General features: G+C 57.9%; 2 protein-coding genes across 7 annotated transcripts; both read left to right on the top strand.

Annotated features, from left to right (window-relative positions):
• Positions 1-2,667: 2,667 nt before the first annotated feature.
• LOC115498406 (Fc receptor-like protein 4) lies at positions 2,668-8,559 on the top strand. 5 transcript variants are annotated; one of them, XM_072918437.1, is made up of 11 exons: positions 2,668-2,752; positions 3,566-3,586; positions 3,673-3,903; positions 4,742-4,999; positions 5,088-5,366; positions 6,624-6,893; positions 6,981-7,255; positions 7,366-7,449; positions 7,824-7,845; positions 7,934-8,013; positions 8,100-8,559. In XM_072918437.1, the coding sequence occupies exons 1-10, from the start codon at positions 2,704-2,706 to the stop codon at positions 7,993-7,995; spliced, it is 1,551 nt and encodes a 516-aa protein (XP_072774538.1). In that variant the 5' UTR covers positions 2,668-2,703; the 3' UTR covers positions 7,996-8,013; positions 8,100-8,559. The 5 variants fall into 5 exon arrangements, with proteins under 5 accessions (XP_072774538.1, XP_072774535.1, XP_072774539.1 ...); XM_072918434.1 differs by having other exon boundaries at positions 6,981-7,283; XM_072918438.1 differs by lacking the exon at positions 6,981-7,255.
• A 1,237-nt stretch (positions 8,560-9,796) lies between these two features.
• On the top strand, positions 9,797-26,120 carry SNX27 (sorting nexin 27). Of its 2 annotated transcripts, XM_072918443.1 has the most exons (13): positions 9,797-10,106; positions 14,894-14,930; positions 15,352-15,546; positions 16,664-16,856; positions 17,893-17,957; positions 18,475-18,579; positions 19,416-19,494; positions 21,045-21,208; positions 21,744-21,833; positions 22,453-22,602; positions 23,925-24,053; positions 25,298-25,357; positions 25,634-26,120. In XM_072918443.1, the coding sequence occupies exons 1-13, from the start codon at positions 9,847-9,849 to the stop codon at positions 25,679-25,681; spliced, it is 1,575 nt and encodes a 524-aa protein (XP_072774544.1). In that variant the 5' UTR covers positions 9,797-9,846; the 3' UTR covers positions 25,682-26,120. The 2 variants fall into 2 exon arrangements, with proteins under 2 accessions (XP_072774544.1, XP_032608781.1); XM_032752890.3 differs by lacking the exon at positions 14,894-14,930 and having other exon boundaries at positions 9,798-10,106; positions 15,315-15,546.
• The last annotated feature ends 1,366 nt before the right edge of the window (positions 26,121-27,486 follow it).

Here is a 27,486-nt window from a genome sequence, read left to right as displayed (position 1 = left end):
AGCATCCCAAAATTTGTATTTTAGCATCCCAAAATTTGGATTTAACTCCCTAAAATTCGGAGTGCTGGATTCGGCTTTGGCACCCCCCGGAGGTGAGAGAACCGGAACTGCCGGGATTAATTAGTTAATTAATCCCGGAATCCAATTAGGAGCTTTTCCTGCGGCTGCCTCCCGGATCAGAGATCCCGGAGCCGCTCGGGGCGCTGGCGGCGCTCCCGAAATTTCCCGGGAGTGGCACCGATCCCATCGCGGCCCCGCCCGGCGAACCCCAAATCCCAAATTTGGGGCCGGGGGAAAACGGGGCTGGGCCCTAAAACCGGCTGGGCTGAGCGGCGGGAACGGGGGAAAGCCCAAAACCGCCGGTGCCCAAATCCTGCCCGGTGTTCCCGGTGCCCAAAACCCTGCCCGGTGTTCCCGGTGCCCAAATCCTGCCCGGTGTTCCCGGTGCCCAAATCCTGCCCGGTGTTCCCGGTGCCCAAATCCTGCCCGGTGTTCCCGGTCCCAAATCCTGCCCGGTGTTCCCGGTGCCCAAATCCTGCCCGGTGTTCCCGGTGCCCAAAACCCCGGTGCCCAAATCCTGCCCGGTGTTCCCGGTGCCCCCTCGGTGCCCAAAACCCCGATGCCCAAATCCTGCCCGGTGTTCCCGGTGCCCAAAACCCCCGGTGCCCAAATCCTGTCCGGTGTTCCCGGTGTTCCCGGTGCCCAAAACCTGCCCGGTGTTCCCGGTGCCCAAACCCTGCCCGGTGTTCCCGGTGCCCAAATCCTGCCCGGTGCCCATCCCTGCCCGGTGTTCCCGGTGCCCCCCCGGTGCCCAAAGCCCCCATCCCCATCCCTGCCCGGTGTTCCCGGTGCCCAAAATCCCCGGTGCCCAAAATCCCCGGTGCCCAAAACCCCCGGTGCCCATCCCTGCTCGGTGTTCCCGGTGCCCAAACCCTGCCCAGTGTTCCCGGTGCCCCCCCGGTGCCCAAAACTCCCCATGCCCATCCCTGCCCGGTGTTCCCGGTGCCCCCCCGGTGCCCAAAGCCCCCATCCCCATCCCTGCCCGGTGTTCCCGGTGCCCAAAACCCCCGGTGCCCAAACCCTGCCCGGTGCCCAAAACCTGCCCGGTGCCCAAAGGCCCCATCCCCATTCCCTGCCCGTTCCCCCGGGATGTGCCCCCCCAGGACAAGGACAGAACCCCCGATGTGCCCCCCAGTACAGAACCCCCCTATGTGCCCCCCCCCAGGACCCCCCATGTGCCCCCCAGGATCCCCTATGTGCCACCCCCAGGCCAGGACCCCCTCCCCACCCTGTGACCCCCACCACACTCCGCCTCTTCCTTCCACTGCCGGAGAGAGAAAGTGAAAGTTTTGGGGGGCCCCCCCAGCCCCCCCAGCCCCCCCCTCACCCCATTTTCCCCCCCCGGGGTCCCCCCGGGCCGTTCCCCCTCGGGACTTGCCCCGGAACTGAGGGGGTGCGAGAGCGGCAGAAAAAAGGAAGGAAATGGAAATGAGAAGAAAAAAAAGTCCCTTTGGGGGGGGTGGGGGACAGAGCCAGAGCCCCCCGGAATCCAGCTGGGGTCACCCCCCCAAAATCACCGGTACCTCGGGGGTGCTGGGCTCGGGGTCACCCCAAAATCTGAGACACCCAGAGAAGGAGCAGAGACCCCCGTGCCCACCCAGCCACTGCCCAGCCCTGGGACTTCCAATCCTCGGGAAATCAAACCATGGGACCCCCATTCCTCATGTCCCACCTTGCCAGGGACCCCAAATCCCAGCACCCACATTCCACAGGGTCTGCACGGACCAGGACCCCATTCCCAGGGAACCCTCTGCTGTTCATTCCATCCCCTGAAATCCCCTTTCCCCACACCTTGAGTCTCCAGGGACCCCCCATTCCCACGGGATCCCCCATTCCCCTGGGACCCCCATCCCTGGGACCCCCCATTCCCACGGGATCCCCCATTCCCCTGGGACCCCCATGCCGTGACCCCAAATCCCTGAGCCCACGTTCCCCTGGGACCCCCATCCCTGAGTCTCCCCAGCCCAGGGGACCCCCATTCCCATGGCACCCCCATCCCTGGGACCCCCAATTCCCCAAGGACCCCATCCCTGGGACCCCCCATTCCCATGGCACCCCATCCCCAGGGTTTCCCTTCCTCAGGACCCCAAATCCCTTGAGCCCCCCACTCCTGGGACTCCCATCCCTGAGTCCCCCAGCCCAGGGCACCCCCATTCTCATGGCACCCCCTCCTCAGGACCCCCAATTCTCATGGCACCCCCATCCCAGGGAACCCCAATTCCCCTGGAAACTCATCCCTGGGACCCCCCATTCCCCTGGGACCCCCATTCCCATGCCACCCCCAGCCCAGGGATCCCCAATTCCCATGGCACCCCCATCCCTGGGACCCCCCCTTCCCCTGGGACCCCCATCCCCATGGCACCCCCATTCCCCTGGGACCCCGATTCCCCTGGACCCCCATCCCTGGCACCCCCCCTTCCCCTGGACCCCCATCCCTGTCTCCCCAAACCCCCTGAGCCCCCCACCCCTGGGACCCCCCTGTCCCACCGTGTGCCCCCCAGCCTGTCCCCAGCCTGTCCCCACCCAGCCCCCACCGCGTGCCACCCCCAGTGGGGACGGGATGTAAATTCTCTTCCTTCCCCTTCGCCTCCGGGGCCACCGCGCTGGGGACAGGTGGCCCTGGGCCGGGGACAGCCACTCGGCATGGCCGGGGACACCGGGATGGCCGGGAGGGTGGCACTGCTCCTGTGGGGTGAGTGCCCCGGGCACTGGCCTGGCAGGGATTTGGGGACAGAGATTTGGGGACAGTGATGGGGACAGCAATGGGGACAGGGATTTGGGGACAGGGATTTGGGGACAGGGATTTGGAGACAGGCATTTGGGGACAGGGATTTGGGGACACTGATGGAGACAGGGATTTGGGGACAGGGATTTGGGGACGGTGATGGGGACAGTGATGGGGACAGTGATGGGGACAGGGATTTGGGGACAGGGATTTGGGGACAGCCATGGGGACAGGGATTTGGGGACAGGGATTTGGGGACAGCGATGGGGACAGTGATGGGAACAGGGATATGGGGACAGGGATTTGGGAACAGGGATTTGGGGACAGGGATGGGGACAGGGATTTGGGGACAGCGATGTGGGGTTTGGCACCTTGGTGCTGGGGCAGCTCTGGGGACAGGGACAGGGGGACAGGAGCGCAGGGACAGAAAGGGACAAGCACCATGAGGAGGTGGCCATGGTGACAAGGTGCCACCGGGATGGGACAACGGGGACAGGGCCATGGGGCTGGCGGGGGTGTCCCCGTCCCGGAGGTGTCCGTGCCACCCGAACGTGGCGCGTGGGCAGCTGTGACACCGAGCTGTGACACCGAGCTGTGACACCGAGCTGTCCCCTGGGAGCCTCTCCAGACCTGCTGGGGACAGTCCCCGAGCACTTTCCCACAAGAACTGAAAGTTCTCCCCACGGGGACACTTTGGGGACAGCCCCCACACTCTGTGCCCTCCGTGGCACTGTCCCCACGGTGCCACCCCCACCCAGCCCTGTCCCTTCTCCCTTCCAGCCCAGACCCTCGGCCTCGCTGGTGAGTCCTGGGGGTGCCATGTCCCCACCCCGCTGTCCCCAGCCCCGTGGTGGCCCTGGCAGGCTGCTGTCCCCTGTCACCCACAGGTGCCCGGACCCCCCAGCTCCTCGTGGAGCCCCCCTGGGTGCCGGCGGTGCGGTGGGACCGGGTGACACTGACCTGCCAGGGCTTGGGGACAGCCGGTGCCACCACCTGGTACAAGGACGGGCAGCGCTGGGGACAGCGGGGACGTGACCACATCACTGTCACCAAGAGTGGCACCTACACGTGTGACAAACCTGGCACCGAGCTCAGCTCCCCTGTGACTGTCTCCGATGGTGAGGGGGGTTTGGGTGTCCCCAGCCTGGCACCCTGGGGACCCCGAGGGGTTTGGGTGTCCCCAGCCTGGCACCCTGGGGACACGGAGGGGTTTGGGTGTCCCCAGCCTGGCACCCTGGGGACCCCGAGGGGTTTGGGTGTCCCCGAGGGGTTTGGGTGTCCCCGAGGGGTTTGGGTGTCCCCAGCCTGGCACCGCGGGGACCCGGAGGGGTTTGGGTGTCCCCAGCCTGGCACCCTGGGGACACGGAGGGGTTTGGGTGTCCCCAGCCTGGCACCCTGGGGACACGGAGGGGTTTGGGTGTCCCCGAGGGGTTTGGGTGTCCCAGCCTGGCACCCTGGGGACCCCGAGGGGTTTGGGTGTCCCCAGCCTGGCACCCTGGGGACCCCGAGGGGTTTGGGTGTCCCCAGCCTGGCACCGCGGGGACCCGGAGGGGTTTGGGTGTCCCCAGCCTGGCACCCTGGGGACCCCGAGGGGTTTGGGTGTCCCAGCCTGCCACCCTGGGGACCCCGAGGGGTTTGGGTGTCCCCGAGGGGTTTGGGTGTCCCCAGCCTGGCACCGCGGGGACCCCGAGGGGTTTGGGTGTCCCCGAGGGGTTTGGGTGTCCCCAGCCTGGCACCGCGGGGACCCCGAGGGGTTTGGGTGTCCCCGAGGGGTTTGGGTGTCCCCAGCCTGGCACCCTGGGGACACGGAGGGGTTTGGGTGGGCTCTGCTCCATGGTGTGCCCAGAGCCTGTCCCCTGCTCCGAGGGGACCCCGTGCTGAAGTTGGGGACCCCCGGTGTGACCCGATGGGGGGTCCCGGTGCCATGGGGGGTGACAGGACCCCTCTGTCCCCCAGCCTGGCTGGTGCTGCAGGTGCCGGCGCGGGCGCTGCTGGAGGGGGACACGGTGACACTGCGCTGCCGGGGCTGGTGGGACAACACGGTCACCTCGGTGTCCTTCTACCGTGAGGAGGAGAAACTGAGGTGGCACCATGGTGGCACTGAGCTGTCACTGTCACCTCTGCGGCTGCAGCACAGCGGCCGCTACAGCTGCGAGGGTTGGGTGGAATATTGGGGTTGGAAGAAGTCACAGGCGGTGACAGTGACAGTGCAGGGTGAGCCCCCCACAGCCGCCACCCCGACACCCCCACAGCCCCTCCGCACCCACTCGTGCTCACAAACCCCCTCCCCTCTCCTCCCCAGAGCTCTTCTCGGTGCCGGTGCTGGAGGGTCCCCCCGAGCCCACCGAGGGGTCCCCCCTTAATCTCCGCTGCCTCAGCACCCCCAGCCCCCTGCGGCCCCGAGCCCCCCTCCTGCACGTGTTTTACCGGGATGGGCAGATGGTGGGGGGCTCGTGGGGGTCCCCACAGCTGCTGGTACCCACCGTGGGGGTCTCCCACTCGGGGAATTACAGCTGCGAGGTGCGCTCCGAGGATGGGGCCGTGCGGAAGAGCAGCGCCCGGCTCCGCGTCACGGTGCGCAGTGAGTGCGGGGATGGGCACCGGGACCCCCACGGCCTCCGCGGGTCCCTGCGTGGGGACCCCCAATAGCACCTGGGGACCCCCAATAGCACCTGGGGACCCCCAGCCCTGCCTGACACATTTCCCGGGTCCCCCCATCCCTTCCTGGGTCCCCCCATCCCTTCTCCAATCCCACCCCGGGTCCCCCCATCTCTTCCCGGGTCCCCCCATCGCTTCTCCGATCCCACCCCGTGTCCCTCCATCCCTTCCCGGGTCCTTCCTCCCATCCCTTCCCCGATCTCCCCATCCTTTCCAGGGTCCCTCCGCGGGTCCCCCAGCCCCGTCTGGGGACCCCCAGCCCCGTCTGGGGACCCCCAGCCCAGTTTGGGGACCCCCAGCCCTCCCTGACACCATCCCCGGCTCTCCCCATCACTGCCCGGCTCCCTCCCCAGCTCCTTCCATCCTTCTCCGGGTCCCCCATCCCTTCCTGGGTCCCCCCATCCCTTCTCCGATCCCACCCCGGGTCCCCCCATCCCTTCCCGGGTCCCCCCATCCCTTCTCCGCTCCCACCCCGGGTCCCCCCATCCCTTCCCGGCTCCCCCCAGCCCTTCCTGGGGACCCCCATCCTTCCCCAACACCTTTTCCATGCCCCCCATCCCTTCCCGGGTCCCCCCATCCCTTCTCTGATCCCACCCCGGGTCCCCCCATCCCTTCCCAGGTCCCCCCATCCCTTCTCCGCTCCCACCCTGGGTCCCCCCATCCCTTCTCCGATCCCACCCCGGGTCCCCCCATCCCTTCCCGGGACCCCCCATCCCTTCTCCGATCCCACCCCGGGTCCCCCCGTTCCCTTCCCGGGACCCCCCATCCCTTCTCCGATCCCACCCCAGGTCCCCCATCCCTTCCCGGGTCCCCCCATCCGTGTCCCGGGACCCCCCATCGCTTCTCTGATCCCACCCCGAGTCCCCCCATCCCTTCCCGGGTCCCCCAGCCCTTCCTGGGGACCCCCATCCTTCCCCGACACCTTTTCCATGTCCCCCATCCCTTCCCGGGTCCCCCATCCCTGTCGCGGGTCCCCCTCATCCCTCCCCGGGTCCCCCCACTGTCCCCAGGTCCCCCCATCCCCTCCCTGGGTCCCCTCACCCCTTCCCAATGTCCCCCCCCGAACCTCGGGGTTCTTTCCAAGCCCCCCCATCTCTGCCCCCCCTCTCCCTCACTGGGGTCCCCTCCCCGCCCCCCCCCCCGGTCCCTCACTGTCCCCTGGTGTCCCCCCGTCCCGCAGGGGTCCCGCCCTCGGGGGTGTCCCTGTCGGCGCAGCCCCCCGGGGCACAGGTGGCACTTGGGGACAGGCTGGTGCTGAGCTGCGCGGTGGCCGAGGGGACAGGTCCCCTGTCCTTCTCCTGGCACCGGGAGGGCTCGGGGGCACCGCTGGGCACCGGGCCCCGCCTGGAGCTGCGGCACGTTGGGGACAACGACAGCGGCCAGTACCGGTGCCGGGTCAGCGGCGGGGACAGCGTGGCCGAGAGTGACCCCCTGAATGTCACCGTGCTGGGTGAGCGGGACCCCCGGGCTGGGGGTGACCCCACCCGCGGCACCCCCATCCCGCCCGCCCGTGCCAGCCCTGTCTGTGTCCCCGCAGTGCCCGTGGCCAATGCCACCATCACCCCCGGTCCCCTGGCACCCCCGGTGCGCGCAGGGGACCCCGTCACCCTGCGCTGCTCGGTGCAGGTGGGCTCAGCCCCTGTCACCTTCACCTGGTGGCACAACGGGCAGGTGGTGGCCCAGGGTCCCCTCCTGGAGCTTGGGGACATCGAGGTGGGACATTCGGGCACCTACCAGTGCGTGGCCACCAACCAGCTGGGACAGGACGGGCACCGCGTGTTCCAGGCGCTCAGCACGGAGGTGGCACTGGAGGTGACACCGCGGGGACACGGGGACACAGGTGGGGTCACACGGGGTCACCAGGGAGTGCAGCACCCCTGGGTGATGGGTGACCCTGATGTGTCCCCCTCTGTTCCTTGCAGTGGCCGCAGGGGTCGGTGGGGCCCTTTTGTTCCTGGTCCTGCTCGTGGGTGTCACTGTGGCCTGGCACCGGTGGCACCGAGTGGGTGGGTGACAATGGGGGCACGGGGGTCCCAGGGAGCTGGAGAGGCCTCCAGAATTTGGGAATGATGGGGAACCCCTGAACTGTGACCTTGGCTGGGGGTCCTGCAGGGATTTTGGGGAGGGGCTGGAGGGTCCTGCAGGGATTTTGGGGGTTCTCTCACCCCTGGGGGTGTTTGGGGGGTCTCTGTCCCTGCCGAGCTTTGGGTTGTTGAGGCTGAGTTATTCGGGGGCACTGGGGGTGTTCATGAATTCTGGGGGGCTCCAGGGATGTTTGGGGGTCCTGAGGGGAATTGGGGGTCCCGTGGGGGTTCAGGAATCCTGAGGGGGGTCAGTGCTCGGGGACCCCACAGCGACCCCTCCCCTCTTTCCTCTGCAGCCGCCAGGGAACACCAGGAAAGGTGAGTGGGGGTCTCCAGGAACGATTCCCCTTTTCCCCCCACCCCACAACTCTCCATCCCTCCCCACACATCCCCTTTATCCCCTCAGGGCCCCCCCAAATCCCTCAGCCCCCCCAGAGGAGGGGGAGGTGCTGTACACCCAAATTGTGACCACCGAGAGGACAGGGGGTGAGTACGGGGGGGGACACACACACAGGGACACGTCACCCATGGGTGTCACCCCACCCCGATGCCACATCCCGTGTCTCTCGCAGTGTCCCCCCGTGCCACTACACCCCAGGACCCCCAGGTGACCTACGCAGAGCTGTGGGGACACCACGGGCGACATCAGGAACACGGTGACATCTACGAGAATGTGCTGTGACATTGAGGGGAACTGGGTGCCCCCACCCATGGGTGCCCACACGTGCCTAAAAACTAAAAACCGCCTCTCTCCCTCCCCGTGGAAACACCAAAAACCCAAAGGCTGAGAGAAGAAAAAATTCCTTAAACAGAAATAGAATAAAACCAACAGCACAACAACGAAGTTCAGAATCCAAAGGGTCACAAAAGGAACAATTTCCAGGGAAAACCCTGACAAGGAATAAATCCCAAATATTTCCCCCAGAATGTTTCCTCCACCTGAGGACCCTGGGAGGATCCTGCACCTTCCTCGCTCTGATGGCCAATGAATGGGGTTTCCATGCCAAAAAATGCACTAAAAGAAACAACAGCTCTTTACTGGGAAATTCATCAACCACACCAGTACAAACTGGGGACCCTGGTGGGACCCGGTGGTGAACCCCAGACCCTGACACCCCCCAGCCCTGGTGGTGATGCCCATGGACCCCCGAGACCCTCAGCCCGCCCAGGCCTGGCAGGGACCCCCAGGGACACCCCGAACAGCGTCCCCTTCCCGTTCCCAGGAAAACCACCCGTTTCCATGGCAACACACCCCCGTTCCATAGGAACATCGGCTTGTTTCCATGGCAACGTTCTCATGTCAGCAAACGACTGTCCTCATGCCCTCAGCCCCCCAATCCCATGGCAACAACACCCTTCTGTTCCCATGGCAACAGCCCCCCAATCCCATGGCAACAACACCCTTCTGTTCCCATGGCAACAGCCCCTCATTACCACGCCAACAACACCCTTCTGTTCTCATGGCAACAACACCCCTCTGTTCCCATGGCAACAACACCCTTCTGTTCCCATGGCAACAGCTCCTCATTACCATGGCAACAACACCCTTCTATTCCCATGGCAACAGCCCCACATTACCATGGCAACAACACCCTTTCTGTTCCCATGGCAACAGCCCCTCCCATTCCCCTGCCCACACCCCCCCCATTCCCATGGCAACAGCCCCTCATTACCATGGCAACAACACCCTTCTGTTCCCATGGCAACAGCCCCACATTACCATGGCAACTACACCCTTCTGTTCCCATGGCAACAGCCCCTCCCATTCCCCGCCCACACCCCCCATTCCCATGGCAACAGCCCCTAATTACCATGGAAACAACACCCTTCTATTCCCATGGCTACAGCCCCTAATTACCATAGCAACAACACCCTTCTGTTCCCATGGCAACAGCCCCTCATTACCACGGCAACAGCCATTCCCCTGCCCACACCCCCCCCCCCATTCCCACGGTAACAGCCCCTCGGTTTCCATGGCAACAGCCCCTCCCATTCCCACGGTAACAGCCCCCCAAGCCCATGGCAACTGTCACCCCCGTTCCCATGGTAACAGCCCCTCCTTCCCATGACAACAGCCCCGTTCCCATGGCAACACCCCCGTTCCCACGCGCACAGCGCATGCGTCGCACTCTCTCCGCCTCCCCGTCTCTCTGACTACATTTCCCATCACCCCCCGCGGCCCGCGGTGCGCTAACGGCTCTCGGCCGCTCCGCGGACTCCATTTCCCATCGCACCCCGCGGCGCGGACGGGAGGGGTGGATCCCTACGGCGGCCGGCGCGGGCCCAGTCTCGTGACGCGCGCCCTGCGCGGACGCCAAGATGGCGGACGAGGAGGGCGAAGCGCGGCCGGGGGCGCGGAACGGAGCCGGGGAGGGACCCCCGGGCGGGCCCCGCGTCGTCCGCATCGTCAAGTCCGAGTCCGGTTACGGCTTTAACGTCCGCGGGCAAGTGAGCGAAGGCGGGCAGCTGCGCAGCATCAACGGCGAGCTGTACGCGCCGCTGCAGCACGTCAGCGCCGTGCTGGGCGGAGGGGCCGCCGACCGCGCCGGGGTGCGCAAGGGGGATCGCATCCTGGAGGTGTGAGTACGGGGGGGCCGCCCACCCACAGCCCCCCGGCACCGGCCCCGGGAACGCGCCCCGCACACACACGGGGAGGGGGTCCTGAGGGGGTGAGGGCGATGAGGGGCTCTGAGAGGCTCTGAGGGGCATGAGGGGGCTCTGAGAGACTCTGATGGCGATGAGGGGGTTCTGAGGGGGATGAGGGGGTTCTGAGGGGGATGAGGGGGCTCTGAGAGGCTCTGAGGGGGATGAGAGGGGGATGAGGGGGCTCTGAGGGCGATGAAGGGGCTCTGAGGGGGATGAGGAGGCTCTGAGGGGGATGAGGAGGCTCTGAGGGGGATTAGAGGCTCTGAGGGGGATGAGGGGGTTCTGAGGGGGCTCAGGGGGTTCTGAGAGGACTCTGAGGGGGATGAGGGGGCTCTGAGAGGCTCTGAGGGGGATGAGGGGGTTCTGAAGGGGATGAGGGGGCTCTGAGGGGGATGAGGCGGTTCTGAGAGGGCTCTGAGGGGGATTAGAGGTTCTGAGGGGGATGAGGGGGCTCTGAAGGGGCTCTGAGGGGGATTAGAGGCTCTGAGGGGGATGAGGAGGTTCTGAGAGACTCTTGAGGGCTCTGAGGGGGCTCTGAGGGGGCTGGGGGCTCTGAGGGCCCCGGGCTGAGGGGACACCAAGCCCTTGGTGCTCTCTTGGGGTGCTGAGGGGGCTCGGGGGGCCTTTGGCTCTGCTGTCATGAGGGGGATTGAGAAACGCGGGTTTTGGGGGGTCGTGAGGGGGCTGAGCAGCCTTTGCTGAGGTTTGGGGGTTGTTGAGGGTCCTCTGGTGAGGAGCCCTGGTGGGAATCTGGGGGGCCCTGAGGGGGCTGGGGGTCCATTGGTGAGGGTGTCATGAGACCCCCACCCCTATTTAGGAATTTGGGGGGCCCTGAGGGGTCTAATGCTCCCTTGGTGAGGGTGTCATGACAGGGGGTGAGACCCCCCCAGCCCCTTTTAAGAATTTGGGGGGGTCCTGAGGGGGCTGAGGATTCTTTGCTGAGGGTGCATGAGTGGGGGCATGAGCCCCCGGCCCGTGAGGAGAATTTGGGGGGTCCTGAGGAGTCAGGCTGAGCTCATATTGAGCCCCCCAACCTTCACTGGGGGTTTTGGGGAGCCTCTCAAGGGGGAGCCCTTGGATTTCAACAGGAGATCCTCCTGGGGAGGTCAGGGGGGCATTTTTAGGGATAAACCCCTTGGATTTCAGTGTAGAGACTCCTAGGAAGGGCAGGGGGAGTTTTTAGGGATAAACCCCTTGGATTTCAGTGTGAGGACCATCCTGGGGAGGGCAAAGGAGCCCCTAATTTTAGGGATAAACCCCTTGGATTCCAACCTGGAGACACTTCCTTCCCACTCCTGGCTCTGGTGTTCTCCAGCTGCTGCTTTTTAACCCCCAAAATTGTAACTTTGTCCCAGAAAACACCTTCCCATGGGAATATTCCTGCTGTATGGAAACTCGTCTTCCTTTCCCCCAAAAAACCCCTCAAACTTTGCAGCTGTTTTGGGGCTGAAATCCCTCAAATCCCAGCGGTGGGGGTTGGTTTTCAGGGATCTCTGGATCCTCCCAGCCTCGCACTTCGCTCCGGGTCGGTGAAGTCCAATTACTGATTAATTCCAGGGATTTCCCAGCTGCAGGAATGTTTTGCTGCCAGCTCTGGAAGTCCAAGGGCTGTGAGGAGCTGTCAGGACCTGCCTGAATCCCGCAGAAATCCCAGCTGGGATTTGGCTCTGCCCCAGCTGACCCAAATTCCCGATTCTTTGATTTTTCCATGTGGGAAAAGCGCTGGGAGCAGGGGGAATTCTGCACCTGGATGTGCCAACTGGGGGAGCAGCGTTCCCAGGCTGAGGGGGGAGGGTTTTGTGGGTGCTGGGATGAAATTTATGGCATTTTCCCTCATTTTTGAGTGTTTTGGGAACATTTAAAACGCTGGGTTTGGCATGAGAGAGAGGAATTTTGGAAGGATTGGGAATTTCCTCTTGGTTTATCCATTTATTTCCTAGGAGAGGTGGCTTTAATTTGTCCCTGTGTCCTGGTTGTCTCTTGCCCTATTCCAATATTTATGTATCCCAATATTTCAATATTGCAGTATTCCTGTATCCCAATATTTTCATAATCCAGTGTTCCTGCATTCCAATACTTCCCAACACCCGTTTTCCAATATTTCAATATTCCAGCAATCCAATTTTCCAATATTTTGATATTCCAATATTTTGATATTCCAATATTTTGATATTCCAATATTTTGATATTCCTATATTTCAGTATTCCTGTGTACCAATATTTCAATATTCCAGTATTTCAGTATTCCTATATTTCAATATTCCAATATTTCAATATTCCAGTATTTCAGTATTCCTGTGTTTCAGGTTTTTAATATTCCTGCTTTCCAATATTTTAATATTCTTATGTTTCAATATTTCGATATTCCAATATTTCAGTATTGCAATATCCCAGTATTCCAACACTGCTATATTCCCATTTCCCTATATTCCAATATACCAATATTCCCAAAATTCAATGTCCCTACATTCCAACATCCCTATTTTTCTATATCCCAAGATTACCCAATTCCCATATTCCAGCATTCCCAGTGCTGGAATATGGGAATTGCTGCAGAAACCACCCCAAAATTCCTGTTCTGGCAGCATGAAACCCCCCTCATTTTCCTCGGATCCGTGAAAATCCCGAGCCCTGGAGGAAACAATAACCCGGGATTCCCAAAATAGCCCCGATTTCCCGTCCTTTCCCGGAGCAGCGGGATCGGGGCGGGAAATCCGCTCACCCCGGTTCCTCCGGAGGGAACTCCCCAAAATCCAGGCCCGGCTGGCTTTGGGATGTTCAGGGTGTTGATTCCGTGCAGGATTTCCTTCCCACCTCCTGGAATATTCCCCGAGGAGGAAGAGCCGGAGCGAGGAGGTTGTTCCTCTCCTGAGGAATTCCTGCTGGGATTTGTGGGGGATATTTGGGATGTGGGCGCTCACCTGTGGCTCTGGCACTCCACAGCTCATCCCTATCCTGGAAAACCCCGGAGAGCAGCCATCCAAGCGTGTTTTCCATGAAAAATCCACTCTTTTTGATCCTCATCCCACACCAACAGATGCTCCAGGTGCTGCCTGGGTGATCCCAGGTCCTTTTTCCATCCTTCCCTCCCAGATCCAGCACCCAGCTCCTCCCTGTGCCTTCTTCCCAAGGCTCTGGAATGCTCCAGAATCTCCGGGAGCATTGGAGATGGACAATGGGAGCTAATTGAGCTCTTGATTAACGCCCGGAATGCCGATTATCACCGATCCACTGGGAAGAGAAGCTCGGAGCTGCTTGGGAAAGGACAGAATGGAAGAAAAAGGGATTTATCCCTAAAGCTGAGTGGGAAAACGGCCGGATTTAGGTGCTGTGGGCCGGGCTGGGGGATCCTGGATCCCACCAGACTCATTCCTGCAGCAGGGAAACCTCTGGAACAGGTGCAGCACTGGGAAGGTGTCTGTGGAACCCCTTCCACATTCCCAAAATAGGGATTTATCAGAGGAATTTGCTCCTGGAATGCTGCTGGGAATGGCTCTCCTCAACTTGCCATCCCGTGGAAGAATCGTGGCTGCAGATCCACCTTCCCAGCAGGAAGGATCCCTTGGATCTGGTGTCATCTCTTGGATCTTGATGTCCTTTCCCTGCTCCCCTCGCATTCCCTGGATTCCTTGAATGATCAGAGCAACACCTGGATCCATTTTCCAGCTCCAAGTGGAGCCAGAAGCTTGAGGAGCAAATCATCCCAGTGTTCCTTTTTCTTGGGAAGAAGCTCCTGGATCCTGTGGAGCCGCGGCTGCTGCGCTTCCCTCCTGGATTTAACATTCCTGGATTCCAGCCTCCATTGCCATGGTGACTTCATCCCAAAATTCTGACTCCTCCTGCTCCTTGGAGGCACGAGCAGGGAAGCATCCGAGCTTGGGAAGACCCTCTGGGAGTGATGGGGAGCTGGCATTTTTGGGAATGGAATTCATTCTTTTTGGGAATTCTGGGTCCTGTCCGTGCCCCTTTCCCAGAATTTGCTGTTGGCGCAGGGAGAAAACATCTGAGGGTTGCTCCATTATCCCTTTTCCCTGGAATGATAACGGAAACTCCAATGGGTTTGGATAGCCTTGGGTAGTGTTGGAGCTGGAGGAAACTTGTCCAGCTCCTGGAAAAGTTGGAATTTTTGAGACGTGGATCTCTCACCTGGATTTGTAAGTGGAGATCTGACCTTTCCAGGATTTTCTGTGAGGAAAAACTCCATAAAAATGGATGGGACTGGTCAGAGCTGTTCCCTTCTCTTGGAGAGCTGGAGACTGATCTAGATTTTCTGGGCAAAGCCAGATCCTTTCCATGAGGTTCTTGGGAATGTCAGGAATGTTCTCTGGAGGTGCCTTGGGAATATTTTCTGTATTTCTGTGGGATTTTCCATTGTCTCCAGAAGGTTTGAGATTTCTTGGGATGAGATTTCCAGGGCAGGTTTGATCCATGTTTTCTGGGCAAAGCCAGATCCAGGCCATGGAGCTTTTGGGAAATTCAGGAATGTTCTGGAGGTGGCTTGGGAATGTCTTGGGTCTAAAGCGCTTCCTTGGGACTTCAGGAGTTTTGGGATTGACTGGGATGAGTTTTCCTGAGCAGGTTGGCCAAGGCGTGATCCCGATTTTCTGGGCAAAGCCAGATCCAGACCATGGGGTTCTTGGGAATGTCAGGAATGTTCTCTGGAGGTGGCTTGGGAATATCTTCAGTATTTCCATGGGAATTTGGGATTTGTTCCCTTTAGGAACGGGGTGAACATGGAGGGAGCCACGCACAAGCAGGTGGTGGATCTGATCCATGGGAATTCCATGGGAATTTGGGATTTATTCCCTTTAGGAACTGGGTGGATGTGCAAGGAGACATACACAAGCAGGTGGTGGATGTGCTCCATGGGAATTTGGGATATTTTTCCCTTTAGGAACGGGGTGAACGTGGAAGGAGCCACGCACAAGCAGGTGGTGGATGTGCTCCATGGGAATTTGGGATATTTTTCCATGCAGGAACGGGGTGAACGTGGAAGGAGCCACGCACAAGCAGGTGGTGGATGTGCTCCATGGGAATTTGGGATAATTTTCCATGCAGGAACGGGGGTGAAGGTGGAAGGAGACATACATAAGCAGGTGGTGGATGGGCTCCATGGGAATTTGGGATAATTTTCCATGCAGGAACGGGGTGAACGTGGAAGGAGCCACGCACAAGCAGGTGGTGGATCTGATCCGTGCCGGTGAGAAGGAGCTGGTGCTGACGGTGCTGTCGGTGCCGCCGCACGAGGCCGAGAGCCTGGAGCCGCCCGAGGAGCCGCTGGGGCCGCCCTTCTACGACTACAGCGAGAAGCAGGCGGTGCCCATCTCCATCCCCACCTACAAACACGTGGAGCAGAGCGGGGAGAAGTTCGTGGTGAGGCTTTTTCCCCCTGGGAACTGGGGGAAAATCCGTGGGTTTGGGGTTTTGTTTGTTGGTGGGGGTACGGGGGTTGTTGGCGCTAAGTAGCGGGGTTGGAATGTCGGGGTGTTGAAATATCGGGGTGTAGGAATATAGGGCTGTTATGGTATGGGAATGTTGGAATGTTGAGAATAGGGATACAGGGCTGTGGAATATTGAAATTGAGGAATATTGAAATAGGAGTATTGAAATATAGGATTATTAAAATATGGGAATGTTGAGCATAGGAATACAGGCCTGTGGAATATGGAAATTTAGCAATATTGAAATATAGGATTATTGAAATATAGGAGTATTGAAATACAGGATTCTTGAAATATAGGAATGTTGGAGTATAGGAATACAGGGCTGTGGAACATTGAAATATAGGATTATTGAAATATAGGATTATTGAAATATAGGATTATTGGAATATAGAATTATTGAAATATAGGATTATTGAAATATAGGATAATTGAAATATAGGAATGTTGGAGTATAGGAATGTTGGAGTATAGGAATACAGGGCTGTTATGGGAATGTTGGAATGTTGAGCATAGGAATACAGGCCTGTGGAATATTGAAATTTAGCAGTATTGAAACTTAGGATTTTTGAAATATAGGAATGTTGGAGTATAGCAATATAGGGCTGTTGTGATACGGGAATGTTGGAATGTTGAACATAGGGATACAGCAGTGTTGGAATACATTGGAATATAGGAATGCTGAAATCCCAGAGTGGGATTTGGCCTAAAATCCCATAATTTGGGACTTCAGATGCAACATGAGGAGTTTGGGATTCTCTCTGCATTCCATGGGAAGGAGCCAGGAACTTAAATCCCAAGATTTTGAGCTTTGCATGGAAAATGGGGAGTTTGGGACTTCTCAGTGTCTCGTGGGAAGTATCCATGATCCTGAATCCCAAGATTTGGGGTTCCTGATTCCTGGAATACCGGGATCAGCAGGGACACCCCCCATTTCAGTCTCAGTGCATTCCCTCCTCTCTCCCCAAACCCCTCTGTCCAGGAGGGCGGGGCACGGCTGTGGGGAAGATTTGGGGAAGATTTGGGAATTCTGGGGGCTCTCTCCCCAGGTGTACAACGTTTACATGGCCGGGAGGCAGCTGTGCTCCAAGCGCTACCGGGAATTCGCCATCCTGCACCAGAACCTGAAGCGGGAATTCGCCAACTTCACCTTCCCGCGCCTGCCTGGCAAGTGGCCGTTCTCCCTGTCCGAGCAGCAGCTGGACGCCCGCAGGAGGGGCCTGGAGGAGTACCTGGAGAAGGGTGCGGTGCTCCCGGAGTCCCTCCTCGTCCCTAAATACACCCTCACCCCAATCCTGCACCCCAAAATCCATCCTCGTCCCTAAATACACCCTCACCCCAATCCCGCACCCCAAAATCCATCCTCGTCCCTAAATACACCCTCACCCCAATCCCGCACCCCAAAATCCATCCTCGTCCCTAAATCCCTCCTCACCCCAATCCCGCACCCCAAAATCCATCCTCGTCCCTAAATCCCTCCTCACCCCAGTCCTGCACCCCAAAATCCCTCCTCGTCCCTAAATACATCCTCACCCCAATCCCACATCCCAAAATCCCTCCTCACCCCTAAATCCATCCTCACCCCAAAATCCCTCCTCATCCCTAAATCCATCCTCACCCAAATCCCACATCCCAAAATCCCTCCTCATCACCAAATCCATCCTCACCCAAAATCTGCACCCCAAAATCCCTCCTTGTCCCTAAATCCATCCTCACCCCAATCCTGCACCCCAAAATCCCTCCTCGTCCCTAAATCCCTCCTCACTCCAATCCTGCACCCCAAAATCCATCCTTGTCCCTAAATCCCTCCTCACCCCAATCCCGCACCCCAAAATCTTTCCTCAGCCCAAAATCCCTCATCCCACAATCCATCCTCATCCCTAAATCCATCCTTATCCCAAAATCCCTCCTCACCCCAATCCTTCATCCCAAAATATCTGATCTCAAAACCCGTCACCCAAATCCCTCATCCCAAATCCTGCCTCATCCCAAAATCCCTCATCCCAAAACCCCTCACCAGCATTCCCAGGGGGGATTCCTGGTCCATTTGTGGGTTTGCTCTGGGAGGTTTGGGGTGGTTGGGTGGGATTTTGGGGTGGATCCACCTTGGAGAGGGTCTGGATCCGTGAGGGACACCAGGACACGGAGAACAGGGGGTTAGTGGTGGCCCAGGTGCAGGAATTCCCTCCGGATGAGGGAGGAGGTTGCCGGGCTGCCCCTGGAGGGGACATTCCCGTGTCCGGGTGACATTCCGGGTGACATCCCGCGTGTCCCGCAGTGTGCTCCATCCGGGTCATCGGCGAGAGCGACATCATGCAGGAGTTCCTGTCGGAGTCGGACGAGGTGGGTGACGTCATCCCGCGGAATTCCATGGAAAAAAACCCTTCCATGGAATCCTGAAGGTGGGAAAACCCCTCCCGTCCAACCGTCCCCAAGGCCACCCCTGATCCCTGTCCCCAGGTGCCACATCCACAGGTTTTGGGGACGATTCTGCCCGTTTTTAATGGGATTGAGGCACCCCAAGCTCCCAGAATTCCTCCAAACCCCACAATCCTTCAGGATCCAGGGAATGAGTGGGAATTCCAGGGGGTGAATTGGTCCCAAAGCCCCAATTTGGGACAATTCCCGGGGTGGCAATTCCGCAGTGCCCACGAAGGGATGAAGGAATTCCAAGGGGGAATTTTCCCAAAAATCCCACCTGGAGCTCCCTGGCCATTCCCTCATCCTGCCCCTGGTGAGAAGAATCCAACCCCATCCCTCCTCCCACGCTGAATTCCCACTGGGGGATTTTGAGGGATCACAAACCGCTGGAAAAGAGGGATTTCCTGATTTTTTGGGGGGATTTTCCCTTTTTTCCCAGAATTACAACGGCGTCTCCGACGTGGAGCTGCGGGTGGCGCTCCCAGACGTCACCACGGTGACGGTGAGGGTGAAGAAGAACAGCACCACGGACCAGGTGTACCAGGTGAGCCCATTCCCACCTGGAATTGCCCTTCCCACTGGGAATTTCCATCCCCTCAACTCAATTTCCCCACCCCCACCTGGATTTTCCTGTTTCCCGTCTGGATTTTCCACCTTTACCACCTGGAACTTCCATCTTTTCACCTCAATTTTCCTTTCACCACCTGGATTTTCCTCTTTCCCACCTGGAACTGCCCTTCCCACCGGGAATTTCCATCCCCTCAACTCAATTTCCCCACCCCCACCTGGATTTTCCTGTTTTCCCAGCTGGAATTTCCTTCCCCTCACCTGGATTTCTCTTTCTTCTTTCCCACTTGGATTTTCCTTTCCTCCACCTGGATTTTCCACCTTTCCCACCTGGAACTTCCATCTTTTCACCTCAATTTTCCTTTCACCACCTGGATTTTTCCTTTTTTCCCCACCTGGAATTTCCTCTTTTCCCGCCTGGATTTTCCCCCGTTTTTTGAGGATTGGGATCCACAGGATCCACGGATTATGGGGAATAAAACAACACAGGGCAGACCCTTTGGAAAAAGGAGATGGCAAAGAGCAGGAATTCCAGAATCCTGCGGATGAACGGGATTTGGGCGTGTTCAGGAATTCCACGCCGAGTTTGGGATGATCCCAGACAGGAATTTCCCCACTCCTTTTCCTTGGGGGGTGTCCAGGCTGGAATTGTGGAGACCCCACAGCCTCGACATCCCCCAGGAATGGGGGAGGAAAATGGGAATGAGAAGCTGGCCTGGTTCTGCTGGCCCAGTTCCAACCGGGTTTTCCGTGGCCAGGGAATTCCCGGCAATGCCCGGCTGGCGCTGATCCCGTTTTCCCGGCGTTTTCCAGGCGGTGGCTGCCAAGGTGGGCATGGACAGCGTCACCGCCAACTACTTCGCCCTCTTCGAGGTCATCAACCACTCCTTCGGTGAGCCCGGAATTCCGTGGGATTTAGGGAAAAAAAAAATGGGAATGGAGGAATCCGCAGGTCCATAGGGGTGGGGTTGTGGAATTCGTGGGGCAGGGATGGCTCCCACCGCCCCAGGCTGCTCCAGCCTGGATTTGGATGATTCCAGGGGTGGGGAATCCATGGAATAACCTGGGATAGGGAAGGATTTATCCCTAAAATCCCATTAAAGCAGGACAGGGAATCTTGGAATGGTTTGGGATGGAAAAGGTCCTTAAAGATCGCTGGACTGTTGGGACCTCCCAGGTTGATCCAAGCTGGAATTGGGCACTCCCAGGGATGGGGAATTGTCCTGGCTGGAAAAGCCCCCTGAGACTGAGGCCAATCCCACCAAATCCCATCCCACAAGTGCCTCTTCCAGGAATTTTTGGGATAATTCCCAGAAACAGTGGCTCCACCATGCCCTGAGCAGCCCCTTCCAACACCTGATCCCCTTTTCCATGGGGAAATATTCCCGAATATCCAACCTGGACTTCCCCTGGCACAATTTGAGGGGATCTTTTCCTAATTTCCCAGCTTTTCCCAGTGCAGAAGTTGGCTCTCAACGAGTTCCCCCACAAGCTCTCCATGCAGAACCACATCCGGGATTTTTGGGATGTTCCTCCAGATTCCAGGGGTTTTGTAGGGATTTGGGATCATTCTGGAAGGATCCAGGGATAATATTGGAAGGGCTTGGGATCATTTTGGAGGATTCGGGGATAACGCTGGAAGATTTTGGGACCATCCTGGAGGATTTGTGGTCATTCTGGAAGAATTTGGGATCATTCTGGAATAATTTAGGGACATTCTGGAGTATTCGGGGTCACTCTGGAAGGATTTGGGTCATTCTGGAGTATTTGGGGTCACTCTGGAAGGTTTTGGGGACATTCTGGAAGGTTTTGGGGACATTCTGGAAGGATTTGTGATCACTCTGGAAGGATTTGTGATCACTCTGGAAGGATTTGGGGTCACTGGAAGGATTTGGGATCACTCTGGAAGCGTTTGGGGACATTCTGGAGGGATTTGGGATCACTCTGGAAGGATTTGGGATCACTGAAAGGATTTGGGATCACTCTGGAAGGATTTGGGGTCACTGGAAGGATTTGGGATCGCTCTGGAAGGATTTGGGATCACTCTGGAAGATTTGGGATCACTCTGGAAGGATTTGGTGTCACTCTGGAAGGATTTAGGGTCACTGGAAGGATTTGGGATCACTCTGGAAGGATTTGGGATCACTCTGGGAGGATTTGGTGTCACTCTGGGAGGATTTGGGGTCACTGAAAGGATTTGGGATCACTCTGGAAGGATTTGGGATCACTCTGGAAGGATTTGGGCACATTCTAGATGGATTTGGGCACATTCTGGAGTATTTGGGGTCACGTTGGAAGGATCTGTGACCATTTTTGACTGCTCCCTGTGGGAAAACCCCATTTTAAGGCCGATTTTTTTTGGCTCTCCTGGCATCCCTGTCCTCCCCACGCCCTGACCCCGACATTCCGTGGCCTCTCCGGGATTTCCCGGGCCGATCCCAGTGCGGAAGTTGGCTCCCAACGAGTTCCCCCACAAGCTCTACGTGCAGAATTACACCTCGGCCGTGCCGGGGACGTGCCTGACCCTGCGCAAGTGGCTCTTCACCACCGAGGAGGAGGCGCTGCTCAACGACAACGACCTGGCCGTGGCCTACTTCTTCCACCAGGTACGGAATTCCCACCTGGAATTCCTCTGGAGTGCCCCTGTGGGTGGGGAAAACCCCTCACAGGGTGTTTGGGTCCCACAGTTGGTCCCAAAGTCGGATAGGGTTTGGTTGTTTTTATGGGATTGCAGCAACCAAAGTTCTCTGGCCACCCCAGGGTCCCCTAGGTGAGGAATTCCCAACAGGAATTCTCACCTGGAATTCCTCTGGAATGCCCCTCTGGGTGGAGAAAACGCCTTGTGGGGTGGTTGGCTCCCACAGTTGGTCCCAAAGTCAGATAGGGTTTGGTTGTTTTTATGGGATTGAGGCACCCCAAAGTTCTCAGGCCACCCCAAGGTCCCCCAGGTACAGAATTCCCACCTGGAATTCCCCTGTGGGTGGGGAAAACTCCTCACAGGGCGTTTGGGTCCCACAGTTGATCCCAAACTGGGATGGGGCTTTGGTTGTTTTTATGGGATTGAGGCACCCCAAGGTTCTCCAACCACCCCAAGGTCCCGGATTTTTCCCAGTTTTATCCCGTTTTCCCTCCCATCCCCAGGCCGTTGATGACGTCAAGAAAGGCTACATCAAAGCCGAGGAGAAATCCTACCAGCTGCAGAAGCTCTGCGAGCAGAGGAAGATGGTCATGGTGGGTGAATTCCCTGGAATGTCCCCATGGAATCCCTGGATTGTCCCCATGGAATCCCTGGAATGTCCCCATGGAATCCCTGCCTGTGTCTGGGTCCAGGTGACTCCCTGGGGTCCCAGTGACTCTGTGGCACCCCGGTGCATTCCCGGGGGTCCCGGTGACTCCCTGGGGTCCTGGTGTCTCCCTGACACCTCAGTGCATTCCCAGGGGTCCCGGTGACTCCATGGCACCCTGGTGCATTTCCTGGGGTCCCAGTGCATTCCCTGGAATCCCAGTGCATTCCTTGGCATCCCAGTGACTCCCTGGCACCCCAGTGTCTCCCAGGGGTCCCGGTGACTGGGTGACACCCCGGTGCATTCCCGGGGGTCCCGGTGCATTCCCTGGCACCCCGGTGCATTCTCTGGGGTCCCGGTGCATTCCCTGGGGTCCCGGTGACTGGGTGGCACCCCGGTGCATTCCCTGGGGTCCCAGTGCATTCCCTGGAATCCTGGTGCATTCCTTGGCATCCCAGTGACTCCCTGGCACCCCGGTGTCTCCCTGGGGTCCCGGTGACTGGGTGGCACCCCGGTGCATTCCCGGGGGTCCCGGTGGCAGCCCGGTGACGCGGCTGTTCCCGCAGTACCTGAACATGCTGCGGACGTGCGAGGGCTACAACGAGATCACCTTCCCGCACTGCTCGTGCGACTCGCGGCGCAAGGGCCACGTCATCTCTGCCATCAGCATCCGCCACTTCAAACTGCACGCCTGCACCGAGGAGGGGCAGCTCGAGGTGCTCCCGCCATCCCTGGGGTCATTCCCAAATCCCTGGGGTCATCCCCAAATCCCTGGGGTCATTCCCAAATCCCTGGGGTCATCCCCAATCCCTGGGATTGTCCCCGAGCTCACACCCTGGGTGTTACAGCATCACCGTGTTCCCCAATCCCTGGGATCATCCCTGACCTCAGAACTTGGATTTGCCCCTGCCCCTTGTCCCTAAATCCCTGGGGATCTGTCTTGCGATCCTCGGGGATCATCTCCAACCAGACACCTTTGGATTTGCACCTGGACTGTGTTCCCAAATCCCTGGGATCATCCCAGTTCCCTGGAATTTACCCTGGGATCATCCCAGCTCCCTGGAATTTACCCTGGGATCATCCCAATTCCCTGGAATTTACCCTGGGATCATCCCAACTCCCTGGAACTTACCCTGGGATCATCGCTGGCCTCACACCTTTGGATTTGCCCCTGCCCCATGTCCCCAGATCCCTGGGATCATCCCAACTCCCTGGAATTTACCCTGGGATCATCCCAGCTCCCTGGAATTTACCCTGGGATCATCCCAACTCCCTGGAACTTACCCTGGGATCATCCCAACTCCCTGGAATTTACCCTGGGATCATCCCAACTCCCTGGAACTTACCCTGGGATCATCCCAACTCCCTGGAATTTACCCTGGGATCATCCCAGCTCCCTGGAATTTACCCTGGGATCATCCCAACTCCCTGGAACTTACCCTGGGATCATCCCAACTCCCTGGAATTTACCCTGGGATCATCCCAGCTCCCTGGAATTTACCCTGGGATCATCCCAGCTCCCTGGAATTTACCCTGGGATCATCCCAACTCCCTGGAATTTACCCTGGGATCATCCCAACTCCCTGGAATTTACCCTGGGATCATCCCAATTCCCTGGAATTTACCCTGGGATCATCCCAACTCCCTGGAATTTACCCTGGGATCATCCCAACTCCCTGGAATTTACCCTGGGATCATCCCAACTCCCTGGAATTTACCCTGGGATCATCCCAACTCCCTGGAATTTACCCTGGGATCATCCCAACTCCCTGGAATTTTCCCTGGGATCATCGCTGGCCTCCCCCCTTTGGATTTGCACGTCCCTGGGATCTCCCGGCGCTCCCTGCTGGGATTTGGGAGGCGCAGCCGGGATAACTCCGGGAATCCTCCCCGTGCTAAACCCCAGACAAATCCTCCATTTCCCCTCACCCTGAGCCGTCCCCATCCCGGGGGGCTCCCGGGGGGCTCCCGGGGGGATCCCAGCTCCCTGCCCGGGACCCCGCGGCGTTCCCGCTCACCGGGGGCTCGGGAATTGCAGAACCAGGTGATCGCCTTCGAGTGGGAGGAGATGCAGCGCTGGGACACGGACGAGGAGGGCATGGCCTTCTGCTTCGAGTACGCGCGCGCCGAGAAGAAACCGCGCTGGGTCAAGATCTTCACCCCCTACGTGAGTGTCCCAATCCAATCCTGCCCGGAATGCCCTGCAATCCCACCCGGAATGCCCTCAAATCCCACCCGGAATTCCCTGCAATCCCACCCGGAATGCCCTCCAATCCCACCTGGAATTCCCTCCAATCCCACCTGGAATTCCCTCCAATGCCACCTAGAATGCCCTCCAGTCCCACCCAGAATTCCCTCCAGTCCCACCCGGAATTCCCTCTGATCCCACCCAGAATGCCCTCCAATCCCACCTGGAATTCCCTCAAATCCCACCCGGAATGCCCTCAAAACCTGTCCAGAATTCCCTTGGGAATGGGATGTGTGAGTATCCCAATCCCACCTGGAATGCCCTCAAATCCCACCCGGAATGCCCTGCAATCCCACCCGGAATGCCCTCAAATCCCACCCGGAATTCCCTGCAATCCCACCCGGAATGCCCTCCAATCCCACCTGGAATTCCCTCCAATCCCACCTGGAATTCCCTCCAATGCCACCTAGAATGCCCTCCAGTCCCACCCAGAATTCCCTCCAGTCCCACCCGGAATTCCCTCTGATCCCACCCAGAATGCCCTCCAATCCCACCTGGAATTCCCTCAAATCCCACCCGGAATGCCCTCAAAACCTGTCCAGAATTCCCTTGGGAATGGGATGTGTGAGTATCCCAATCCCACCTGGAATGCCCTCAAATCCCACCCGGAATGCCCTCCAATCCCGCCTGGAATTCCCTCAAATCCCACCGGGAATTCCCTTGGGAATGGGATGTGTGAGTGGAATTCCCTCAAATCCTACCGGGAATTCCCTTGGGAATGGGATGTGTGAGTGGAATTCCCTCCAATCCCGCCCAGAATTCCCTCGAGAATGGGACGTGTGAGTGGGATTCCCCAGTCCTGCCTAGAATTCCCTTTGGGAATGGGATCCTGAGTGTCCCTGTCCCGCCCAGAATTCTCTCAAATCCCACCTGGAATTCCTCAGATCCCCTCTGGAGCTGCTGGCTCCTGTTTGGAATTCTTGGCTCCTCCCTGGAGCTCCTGGTTCCTCTCTGAAATTCCTCTGGAGCTCCTGGTTTTTCCCGGGAGCCGCTGGATCCAGAAGTTCCAGACAAGAACCAGGAGGCTCCTGACTCCTCTCTGGAATTCCTGATTCCTGTCTGGAGCTGCTGGATCCTTCCTGGAGCCTCTGGCTCCTGCCCAGAATTCCCAGTTCCCCCCTGGATCTCCTGGATTTTCCCTGATTCCCGTTTTTCCCTGGCAGTTCAATTACATGCACGAGTGCTTCGAGCGAGTCTTCTGCGAGCTCAAGTGGAGGAAGGAGGTGAGAATTCCAAACTTTTCCCTTTCCCGGGTGGTTTTCGGTGGGAAAAGCTTCTCCTGGTCCATGATTCCCACAGGGAATGACTGGGTAATCCCAGGATGGGGAAGGTTTCATGGAGCAGCTGGAAAAAAGAGCTGCAGTGTTTGGGAAAAGGCTCCTGGAGGTGGGGATAACCTGGGATAAATCTGGGAAAAGCCTTGGGAGGCTGGGAATGGCCAGGATAAATCTGGGAAAAGCTCTGCCCCCTTCACTCCTCCCCTTTTCCTTCTTTTCCAGAACCTTTTCCAGCTGGTCAGGTCACAGCAAAGGGACGCGGCCACTTAACCCCGGCAGCTTTTCCAAAAAAATCCCCAAAAAAATCCCTTATTGTATTAAAGCCCTGCCCCACCCCAAACTAAATCTCATTAATCCCAAATCCATTCGTGCCCATCATCTCTATGGAATTCCAGAGGGAAAAAAAGAAAACAAAAAAAAACTGGGAAAAGCCACTTGAGGGGGCTCCTTTTTCCCCACTCAGATCCAGCTCCAGGCTGGGAATTTTGGGATTTTTTTTTTTTTTCTTTTTAATTTTTACAACTGGAATTGAAAAATTGTTGTTTCTGCTGGGTCAGATGTGGAAAAATAAGGGGAGGAAAAAGCAGGAAAAAGCCCTGGGAATGTTCCATTCCTGCCTGGGCATCTGTGGGAATAATTCCTTTAAAATCCCACGGGGTGGCAGCAGCTTTTAAAGGGATTTTCCGCCTGTTTCTCCTCCCAGTCTGTTTTTTTTTAATCACTAGGGATTAAAACCAGGAAAAACATCCAAAAGGAGTAAAATTCCAAGGAAATGCCTCTCCTGGCACGAGGATCCCGCTTGTGGATTTGTATTCTCGCTTTTTTGGGGTGTTTTCCCAGGGATTTGGGTGTGCCCGGCTCCTTGGGATGGGATCTGGGAGATTCCAGGATCCCGAGGCTGCCCCTGGATGGGGATGAGCAGCTCCCAGGAGGAAAAATAACCTGGAAAAGCCAATTTTCCCTAATTTTCAATGGGATTTTTCCCTGGATCCAGTGGCTGGGCGGCTCCCAGGAGGAAAAATAACCCAGAAAAAGCCAATTTTCCCTATTTTTGAGCACTTTTGATCCATGACTTGGGTGTCCAAGCAGGAAAAATAACCTGGAAAAAACCATTTTCCCTCGTTTTGAGCAGGATTTTTTCCAGAGTTCTGGAGGAAAATAAGGTGGAAAATTAATTTTCCCTGGTTTTGAACGGGATTTTCCCACGGATCCAGTGGCTGGGATGTTCCCAGGAGGGAAAAATCAGCAGGAAAATCCTTTTTTCCCCTGGTTTGGAGCAGGAATTTTCCATGTCTTGGGTGGATGAGCTGCTCCCAGAGGGAAAAACCCTCTGGAAAAGAGATTTCCCCTAATTAGCAGTGGGTCTTTCCCATGTTTTGGGAGGAAAAATATCATGGAAAAGCTGTTTTTCTTTGGGTTTGAGCACAATTTTTCCGTGGATCCAGCAGCTGAGCAATTCCCAGAAGGAAAAATCGTGGGAAATCCGTTTTTCCCTGGTTTTGGGTGGGATTTTTCCATGGATCCGCCAGCTGAGCAATTCCCAGAAGCAAAAATTATGGAAAAGCCCTTTTCCCCTGGTTTTGAGTGGGATTTTTCCATGTTTTGGGAGATAAAAATCGCCTGGAAAATCCGTTTTTCCCTGGTTTTGGGCTGGCCTGGAGCCGGTCCCGCCGGGGTTTGGGGTGGATTTGGGAATCCTGGCCTCATTCCCCACCTCTGGAATGCTCCAAAATGGGATTTTCCCCAAAATTCCCTTTTTTGGAAGGGTTTTTCCCCACTCCTCCCCCTGGAGCCGGGATGGGGGAAGATTTTTTTTTTTTTGGGGTGGGGGAAAATCCCAAATCCTCGGCTCTGGAGCAGCTGGGAATTAATTCCATTAATTGGATCCCTGTAATTAATTGGATTTCCATTGTCCTCGGGAGCCCTGAGCTGTGGAAAACCCCGGAATGGGGGAGGGAAACTGGGAGAAGTTTGGGAATTCCCAAAATCCCCCCTCTAAAATCTCCTTCAGCACCCCCCAATTTGGGTAAAATCCCAAGAAAAACCCAATTTTGATCCAAATTTTCCCTCTAGCC

This window comes from Taeniopygia guttata, chromosome 25, assembly GCF_048771995.1.
Source record: "Taeniopygia guttata chromosome 25, bTaeGut7.mat, whole genome shotgun sequence".
NCBI lineage: Eukaryota > Metazoa > Chordata > Aves > Passeriformes > Estrildidae > Taeniopygia > Taeniopygia guttata.
Note: the sequence above shows the minus strand (reverse complement) of the source record. Positions and strands in the feature narration are given on the sequence as shown.